The sequence below is a fragment of the Saccostrea echinata genome, unplaced genomic scaffold (assembly GCF_033153115.1).
Source record: "Saccostrea echinata isolate AGI-Se365-2 ecotype Australia unplaced genomic scaffold, CSIRO_AGI_Sech_v1 ptg000054l, whole genome shotgun sequence".
NCBI lineage: Eukaryota > Metazoa > Mollusca > Bivalvia > Ostreida > Ostreidae > Saccostrea > Saccostrea echinata.
Window position 1 is genome coordinate 13,371,076 of NW_026889803.1, and position 10,073 is coordinate 13,381,148.

The following is a 10,073-nucleotide window of genomic DNA, read 5'->3' on the forward strand; positions in this document are numbered from 1 at the left end:
CTAAATATTTACTGTCATATTAGACAGTGTTACAGTTTTAAAAAAAAAATAAAAGCACTGGTAGATATTTCAGTTACAGTAATCATTCTTTTTTACAGGTACATACAACAGAAATATACAGGTGTTCAGTTTATCAAATAATCAGCATGTCTCCTCCCTTAGGGGTCATATCGGGGTCGTGAACTCTCTGACTGTGACCCCATCAGGTCGTTTTCTATTTTCGTCTTCCAGTGACCAAACAATAATGGTAATTTTTTGAATATCATTTTTTATATCATGTGTATACACATATATACATTGTATAGTGTAATTATATTAAGTGGGTGTAAACATTATTTTTAACACTTTTAATTGTTGAATGAGTACCCTATTCTCGACAAAATCGAATGAGTACCCTATTCTTGACAAAATCATTTGTTTCTGATTTAACAGATCTGGAACTTGGAGAATATGCTGCCTATCCAGACCCTCCACAGACATGAGGGAGGGGTCAATGCAGTAGTTCTGTATGGGGACACACTCCTGTCTGGCTCTGAGGATCATGAAATCAAGGTAAATTTTCATAGACATGTATATTCTGTAATAATTTAATTTTGTTTGTATTCTAGCCTCTGATTGCTTAATATCCAAAAAGGAACACAAATTATTTCTGTATAACCTGGTGTGGTATGGGGACACCCCCCCCCCCCCCCCCGACAACCAGCTGAATCATCTGTAGGCATACAATCCTCTCATTTCCAGTCCTCGGAATTCATGGAAAATTCCAGATTCAATAAATGTACCTTAAACTTCAAACAATAATTCGATCTTACCACATGTAAACAAACAACAAGGCTGCTAGGCCTATGTATCAGTTTTTACCTCCCCTTGCTTCCCATCACTTCCGTTACTACAGTTGTATTATTGAGCAGCAAATTTGTACTAATAAAAAAGCAACCAAATTTTACACCCATAGTTATTTAATGATTTTGAAATTAAATTATTAGGAATGACTCTAATTCTTGGCCAAATTATTCCAGTATAACCTGGTTTAGGTCAGTTTACACTGTTTTATAATCCGCTTCGCGGATTATAAAGCGTAAACTGACCCAAACCAGGTTATACTCAAATAATCTGGCCAAGAATTAGAGTCATTCCTAAAGTAACTTGAACAGTACATTGTTTGAAAATAAGTTATCTTGATCTTTATATCTCATGGCTTTTACTCACGTGGAAATGAATCACAAAGTTTTTTTTTTGTTCTCTGCAAAAACATATACAGTTGAACTTCGGTATCTCAAACACTGATATCTCGAATATCATGGATATGTCGAAGTGATTTGGAAGTCCCAACTACTTATTCTTTAAGTATTTTACCCTCAATTTCTCAAATCCTCGGATATCTCCAAGTTTTTTTTCTTGGTCCCATCAAGTTCGAGATAAAGAGGTTTCACTGTATAGCATTACATGAAAATGCAAGATACAATTTTTCTGTCAGTATACACAAACTCAATTAAAAATTCTGTTTTGTGAATAAGTCTATCAAAACCGATTTTGAAAAGAATTTCATTATAAAGAACCTAGTAAAAGTTGTCTGTACTTTTACATTCACATCATTCTATATTTACATGTAAAAAATGAACCTCTAGATTTAGACATGATGACAAAAAAAATTGTAACATTTTATCTGAATAAAAGCCTGAACACTATATACATGTACATGAGATAGTTACTCTACAACAGACAGTGATCTACAGTGTATAGTTTATCTCTCTTTACAGTTGTTCCAGTATTTCCAAATGCAGATGGGATTTGCCTTACAAACATGAAAATCAACCTCATGCAATATCGATTTTCACAGTGTATTGTTTTGTGATAAAATCTCAGCATCCAATAAAAACTTTCATGTCTTTCATATTGACAATTTATAGAATGTTTATTGCATAAACATGTTTACTTTGTTCATGCTTAGGTTTATAACTTAAGGTAAAAAATGCTCTACAAAATCTGAAATTGGAAATTATTTTTCAGCATGGACTTCCAGTTATGTTTACCCACATGCAATACACTGTAATTCATTCCATGTACACTAATATAGAAAATTCATTTTGTGGGTGTGTTTGTTTGTCTCATTTAAAAGAATCAACTTTCACTGTTAAGAACTACTGACATACAAATGTAGCATTTGAATATTTTTGTTTTTGTGAAACATACATGTATTTAAACATGTGTTTATTATTTGCTTTTGTACATTTTCATGAAGTAAGATATCAGGGAATCATCATTTTGTTTACAAGGTCATTTAGCAAATTATTAACTTTCTTTTGTACATGTTATTGATATTTTATTGATTAATAAAATATTGTTATATTAAGGTTAATTATGTTTACGGGTGTATTTGAATACATGTATATTCAGCAGACTTTCAACTGTGAACATAGTCCTTAATCTAAAAAATCAAAGCATGTTTAATAAACATAACAGTTCTTCAAGCAAGTTTGGTTAGGGTAGGGCTTATACTAGTAGTTACTTGGGAACGGACCTGGTCCAAAACCTTTTAACAGTTAAGTGATCTGGAAAAGTCAGATGCAGCATTCAAAGCATGTCAAGAAGTGCCTATACCTAGATGCATCATCCAAGCAAGTTTGGCACAAGTAGGGCTTTAAGTTACTTGAGAATGGAACTGCTTCAAGACAGACCTATCACTGATCAAAAAAAAAGTGTATGTCAATTGGAGCATCCCAAACAATATGACAGAGTGCATCCCTATATGTTTCATCCATGCAAAACTGGAATTTTACTTACATGGGAAATAGACCCAATACCAAAAAATTAAACATGGTCACTCTTCCAGAAAATGTAGGTCAGATGCAGTCTCCAAAGCAAGTCTGGTAGTATGCATCCCTCAATGTATCATTCATGCTTTGTCAGGGCAGAGGAGATAGATACTTACTCCTCCCCTGAACAATCTTGGCAGAGTACATGTTTACAAATTACATAACGGTAGATTTAAAGGAGGCGTAACTGTCCCACAACTCCCTAAAATTGTCACATTCAAGATAAATCATGGTTCCATCTTTGAAAACGAATGAATTATCGGATATAGGAATATAAATAAAAGGCTTTGTTTCTATATTCTTGCAAGGCAGGAGCATTCGTATGTTTTGTTTTCAAAGACCTTAAAAATATTTGTAGTTTTTAGCTCACCTGAGCCGAAGGCTCAAGTGAGCTTTTCTGATCACATTTTGTCTGTAGTCCGTCTGTCCGTCTGTCTGTCCGTCTGTAAACTTTTCACATTTTCGACTTCTTCTCAAGAACCACTGGGCCAATTTCAACCAAACTTGCCACAAAGTATCCTTGGGTAAAGGGGATTCAAGTTTGTTCAAATGAAGGGCCACGCCTTCTTCCAAGGGGAGATAATTAAGAATTCGTGAAAAATTAATGGCATCATTAAAAAATCTTCTTCTCAAGAACCACTGTGCTTGAAAACATGAAACTTATGTGGAAGCATCCTCAGGTAGTGTAGATTCAAGTTTGTTCAAATCATGACCCCCGGGGGTAGGATGGGGCCGCAATGGGCGATCAAAGTTTTACATAGGAAATATACAGGAAAAATCTTTAAAAATCTTCTTCTCAAGAACAGCTAAACCATAATTGGTCATATTTATATGGTAGTATCCTCAGATAGTGTAGATTCAAATTTGTTCAAATCATGACCCCCGGGGGTCGGGTGGGGCCACAATGGGCGATCAAAGTTTTATATAGGAATATATAGGAAAAATCTTCAAAAATCTTCTTCTCAAGAACAGCAAAGCCATGATTGGTCATATTTACTTGGAAGCATCCTCAGGTAATGTAGATTCAAGTTTGTTCAAATCAAGACCCCCGGGGGTAGGGTGGGGCCACAATGGGCGATCAAAGTTTTACATAGGAATATATAGGAAAAATCTTTAAAAATCTTCTTCTCAAGAACAGCAAAGCCATGATTGGTCATATTTACTTGGAAGCATCCTCAGGTAGTGTAGATTCAAGTTTGTTCAAATCATGACCCCCGGGGGTCGGGTGGGGCCACAATGGGCGATCAAAGTTTTGCATAGGAATATATAGGAAAAATCTTTAAAAATCTTCTTCTCAAGAACAACAAAGCCATCATTGGTCATATTTATATGGTAGCATCCTCAGGTAGTGTAGATTCAAGCTTCTTCAACTCATGACCCCCGGGGGTCGGGTGGGGCCACAATGGACGATCAAAGTTTTACATAGGAACACATAGTAAAAATCTTCTTCTCAAGAACAGCAAAGCCATGATTGGTTATATTTATATGGTAGCATCCTCAGGTAGTGTAGATTCAAGTTTGTTCAACTCATGACCCCCGGGGGTCGGGTGGGACCACAATGGGCGATCAAAGTTTTACATTGGAATATATAGGAAAAATCTTTAAAAATCTTCTTCTCAAGAACAGCAAAGCCATGATTGGTCATATTTACATGGAAGTATCTTCAGATAGTGTACATTCAAATTTATTCAACTCATGACCCCCGGGGGTAGGGTGGGGCCGCAATGGGCGATCAAAGTTTTACATAGGAAATATACAGGAAAAATCTTTAAAAATCTTCTTCTCAAGAACAGCTAAACCATAATTGGTCATATTTATATGGTAGTATCCTCAGATAGTGTAGATTCAAATTTGTTCAAATCATGACCCCCGGGGGTCGGGTGGGGCCACAATGGGCAATCAAAGTTTTACATTGGAATATATAGGAAAAATCTTTAAAAAAAACAATTTGTTAAGAATAGCAAAGCCATGTTTGGTCATATTTATATGGAAGCATTCTTAGATAGTGTACATTCAAGTTTGTTCAAACATGACCCCTGGGGGTCGGATGGGGCCACAATGGGTGATCAAAGTTTTACATAGGAATACATAGGTTAAATCTTTAAAAATCTTCTACTCAAGAACAGCAAAGCCATGTTTGGTCATATTTAAATGGAAGCATCCTCAGATAATGTAGATTCAAATTTGTTCCATTCATGACACCCCCCCCCCAACCACTTTTATATTTAAACTTTTCAACCTTTCAAGATTGAAGTGATTTCTGCTTTTTCCTAGTCCTAGTGCTCAGGTGAGCGATGTGGCCCCTGGGCCTCTTGTATTAATTCTTATAGATAATCATGATAGCAAGAAATAGTAACAAGAGGCCCAACGGCCTTAACGGTCACCTGACTTATTTTTTTCTCATTTTTATTTATCTATTATTTACAAGTCTACCTGATCATTAAAACTATGAAAGAACAAAATTCTCTTATTCTATTAACCTTTCAAAACATTATTTACAGTCACTGTGATTAATTACATGTATCATAGGTGAATGGCAAAGGGAAATAACTTCTCACTGTAGAATACAAATTAATAGAGCCCTGGCCAGCATCAGAATTCTTGACCAAATGGTCCAGAATTTTAAAAATCTGGTAAAAATAATCTTGCTTATTAAAACTTTTACTGTTTGCCTCAGAGATGGCCAGGAGCAGAGATTTTTCAAAGAAATAATGCATTTTCACTATTAATATATTCAACACAGCCCTACCCTAACACCAGAACCCATGACCAAAGGTCATGAAATTCACAAATTAGGAATTTTGGAAGAGGTACCCTCACTCTTCATAACTATACACTTAGACTCTTTGCTTTATAACTAGTAGCAATTTCAAAGAAATTATGCATTTTCACTATATAATCAATAGAACCCCTTCCCCTTTCACCAGAACCCCTGACCCAGGAGCCATGAAATTCATAATTTTGTAAGAGGCACCCTTGCACTTAGTTTCTTTACATAATACACAGAAGCAGATAAGAAGATTTACAAAGAATAAATACATTTTCACTATAAAATCAATAGAGCCCTACACTAACACCAGAACCCCCGACCCAGGGGCCATGAAATTCAAAATTTTGGAAGAAGTGCTCTTGCTTATCATAATCATGCATTAGTTTCTTTACATAATACCCAGAAGCAGAGAAGATTTTCAAAGAATTCATGCATTTTCACTATATAATCAATAGAGCCCCACTCTTACACCAGAACCCCTGACCCTGGGGTCATGAAATTCATAATTTTGGAAGAGGCACCCAAGTTCATTATAACTACGCACTTTCTTAATTTGTTTGACACCCAAGAGCAGAGATGAAGATTTTCAAAGAAATAATGCACTTTCACTATATGAACTATATAGCCCCACCCTAGCACCAGAACCCCTAGCCCTGGGGCCATGAATTTCAGAATTAGAGGGTTCATGCTTATTACAATCATTCCAACAGTTTGCTTGATTGATGTCCAAGACAATAGATTTTTTTAAGATTGATTGTTTTTCAGCTCTACTGGTCAGAGACCAGAAGAGCTTATGCAATAGTAAGGCATCCGTCCGTATGTCAAAGTTGTCCGTCTGTCTGTAAACAATTTTTCAAAATGCTACTCCTCCTACAGTTTTGGTCTGATTTCAATAGAACTTGGCACACAAATAGACTACACTAAGATACATAATTTTGTGTATCGGTTTTTGATTTTGTTGAATGGTGTTGCCATGGTTACTAAAAATAGAATTTTCTGTGAAATACATTCAAAATGCTCCTCCTCCTACAGTTTTGGTCTGATTTCAATATAACTTGGCACACATGTAGATTAACTAAGATACATAATTCTATGTATGGTTTTTTTATTTCGATGAACGTTGTTGCCATGGTTACTAAAAATAGAAATTTCTGCAAAATACTTTCAAAATGCTACTCTTCCTACAGTTTTGGTCTGATTTCAATATAACTTGGCACACATGTAGATTAACTAAGATACATAATTCTATGTATGGTTTTTTTATTTCGATGAACGTTGTTGCCATGGTTACTAAAAATAGAAATTTCTGCAAAATACTTTCAAAATGCTACTCTTCCTACAGTTTTGGTCTGATTTCAATATAACTTGGCACTCAAGTAGACTGCACTAAGATACATAATTCTGTATATCCATTTTTGATTTTGGTGAATGGTGTTGCCATGGTTTCTAGAAATATAAATTTCTGTGAAATACATTCAAAATTTCTGTGAAATACATTCAAAATGCTTCTCCTCCTACAGTTTTGGTCTGATTTCAATATAACTTGGCACAAAAATAGACTACACTAAGATACATAGTTCTGTATATCCATTTTTTTATTTTTGTGAAGTGTTGCCATGGTTACATAAAAATTGAAATTTCTTTGATATACTTTCAAAACATTACTTCACCTACAGTTTTGGTCTGATTTTCATATAACATATGTGGCATGCAAGTACAGTACACTGAGATACATAATTGTCTCTATTGTTTTTTGATTCAATTTGATGAATGATGTTACCATCAAAACTAAAATCGGAATTTCTCTAAAATTCTTTTAAAAGGCTACTCCTTCTACAGGTTTAATCTGATTGCAATTCATCTTGCCACAAAAAGAGAGTAAAACAACTTAACAAGGATTATTATTTATTCATTGCTGTTGCAAAGTTTCAAGTCCAAGTGCTACTTTTCTCTTCCTTTGTTATAAGTACAAACCAGTAGAGCTAGTCTCGACAGAGACTTCTGGTTATGGTTTTAGCCCCACCCCTCAGGGGGACATGGACCATGAAATCCACCCCCCCCCCCCCCCCCCCCCGATGCTATATGCCAAAATTAATTGAAATTGGTTCAGCGGTTTCAAAAATGTTAGTGCATGATGAAGGATGAAAACAGATAGCAATAGGACACCTGAGTGACTCAGGTGACCTAAAAACGTCCACCTAGAACTCGAATCCAGGTGCTTTACCCCCAAAACCTCCACAAGGGCTTAGCCCTGGACCCACATAGGACCTCTAGGTGCCCCCAATCCCCTACTTAATCAGCTAGCACCCTGCTTCAGGTGTAAAGAAAAAATATTTGATAAATCTTCAATTTTTTCATAAATAGTTTGAATGAAAACAAAATCAATGTCTTTTTTCATACTTTTTAATGTGAAATGATGTCACATATTAATGTGTATAGAGGAATCAATAAATTATGAACAATTTCTACAATTAAATTTGTCAGGTATTAAAACTGACCGAGTTATTTAGCAAATAAATAAAATTATTGAGAACTGAACTACATGTATCTGCTCTTGTGAGCATGTCGAGATGATGTAACAGTTTAACTGCTAATAAACATGAGAACGAAAATAAATTATGCTATAAACTAAAATTAAAACTACAGCAAATAAACACCATTTTGAACATTCTTTATAGATGTTCAAATGTCCATATACCAGAAATTATTTTTATGAGACTAAAAGTAATTACAGCTGAGAAACATGTGAAACTGTACATACATATAAATATAATGCACCAAAGAGAACATACAACAAAACTATTAGTTCTCACGTGCAAAAATATGTATTAAGAATCATAAATAAAGTGTTTTGTAACAATGGATTTTTTTTCATAAGTAAAATAATCAAATATAAATAGGCAAGATGTTATCATCTATATCACAAGTTTTAATAAGCAATGAGGTAAGAGGGAAAATCAAGGAAATGAAGTACCCAGTTTAGAGGAACTTCAGTTTTTTAAAAAGTACATGTACTATGTATGAATGTGCTGCGTAAGTATCGTATGTTGAATTTAGATGAAATTTGCTGCCAATCTCAAGAAACATTTACTGCAAGTAGACCACAGACTGTTTGACAAAGATAAATAGATGATTCTGTAACTGAATAGTCCAACACTCTATATAGCTTTGATTTTGACTGTTTTCTTCTTTCAAACAACACAGATTTCATTTCATATAAAATTTGTGTTCTTCTGGTTTATCAGATTTATTTTCTAAACTTAGTACAGCAAAGTTTTGGGCCGATCAATATAATAAACTTGACTGAAGTTTGGCTGCATATGGAAAATAAAATAAAAACTTGGTCATGTATAGGAAATTAATAAAAATATTTTTACCCATCTTGCATTTAATTTTTTTTCTTTTTTTCAAAACAATGGAGATGAAATAGAAGAATTTTGAGACTGCATGGAAAGAAAAAATAATATCTACATTGGACAGTTATCTTTCGTTCTACTTGTCATGCATTACTGTGTTTAACTGATGAATGTGTTTTACATTTACTACCAAGTGAAACCAAACAGAATTTAAATACACTGCCATGGTAAAGTTGTTAATGACGTGCACCTGGTTCAATAAGTTTTTATCTTAACAAATTATATCATGAACACATTGATTAAGATATAAAGTTAGTTTGCTGAATCTTGTCTGAAAACATAACAGGTCACCATTTATAATAATAATAATAATGTACATAATGACCATCATACTTAATGATAGAACAATGAAGTCACAGTAAATAACAGAAAAAAAAGGAAAAATTATTTAAAAGCAATCACACTGCACATTCCATATCAAATATCTCTGGGGGAAAAAACTTGAAAAAATCTTTGTTGGTACAGTGGCTTCCATTTTATCGGATAGCGGTTTAACGAATATTTCGGCTATTTTAATATAATATCAGAGCACAAAACCGTTTCTTATATATTTATTAATAATTTCACCTGATATTCTGATGAGAAAATACTGGAATTTCGTTTTATCCGATACAAAAATTTGGACTATCATAGTGTTTTTTGATAATCAGCACCTTGTTCACACCTCCAACTTCGTATGTGAAGCCTTTGTTTACACAGTTTGACACCAATTACCTTGACTGGCTTGAGTACGACAATGAGGGGATTAGTTACGCCTGGACGCACACAGGCACCTTACCTGTGTCAATAGTGGGCATAGTAAATAAATATGTTTTGATTACAGTTGTGGAGATCAGCTTGGGTTCAATGATGCACTTGTTAATTATGACAATTATTTGCAATTTTTTCGGCGTGAAATTTTAATTATTGAACTGATTAGCTTGTGTATGACAATTTGCTTGGATAATGAAATAAACCTATTCAATCGTTTAACTTGGTCAATTGGCTTAATATTTATTCACTTTTCAGTGCAAAATTTATGGTAAAAATCACAAATGGCCCGTTCTATAAAAATACGTCTCAAAATTCATA

The 10,073-nt window shown here is 34.2% G+C and overlaps 1 protein-coding gene across 2 annotated transcripts in view; it reads left to right on the forward strand.

Annotated features, from left to right (window-relative positions):
- Nucleotides 1-10,073, forward strand: part of LOC133206389 (E3 ubiquitin-protein ligase TRAF7-like) — a 324,928-nt gene that overhangs the window by 9,373 nt on the left and 305,482 nt on the right. Inside the window, exons 14-16 of one of the 2 annotated variants that reach the window (XM_061342337.1) lie at nucleotides 99-247; nucleotides 433-552; nucleotides 1,761-1,846. In XM_061342337.1, coding sequence (XP_061198321.1) covers nucleotides 99-247; nucleotides 433-552; nucleotides 1,761-1,808 — 317 coding nt within the window. In that variant the 3' untranslated portion in view covers nucleotides 1,809-1,846. Of the gene's footprint in view, nucleotides 1-98; nucleotides 248-432; nucleotides 553-1,760; nucleotides 2,294-10,073 lie in introns of those variants that run through there. The other variant, XM_061342338.1, reaches the window with a different exon arrangement.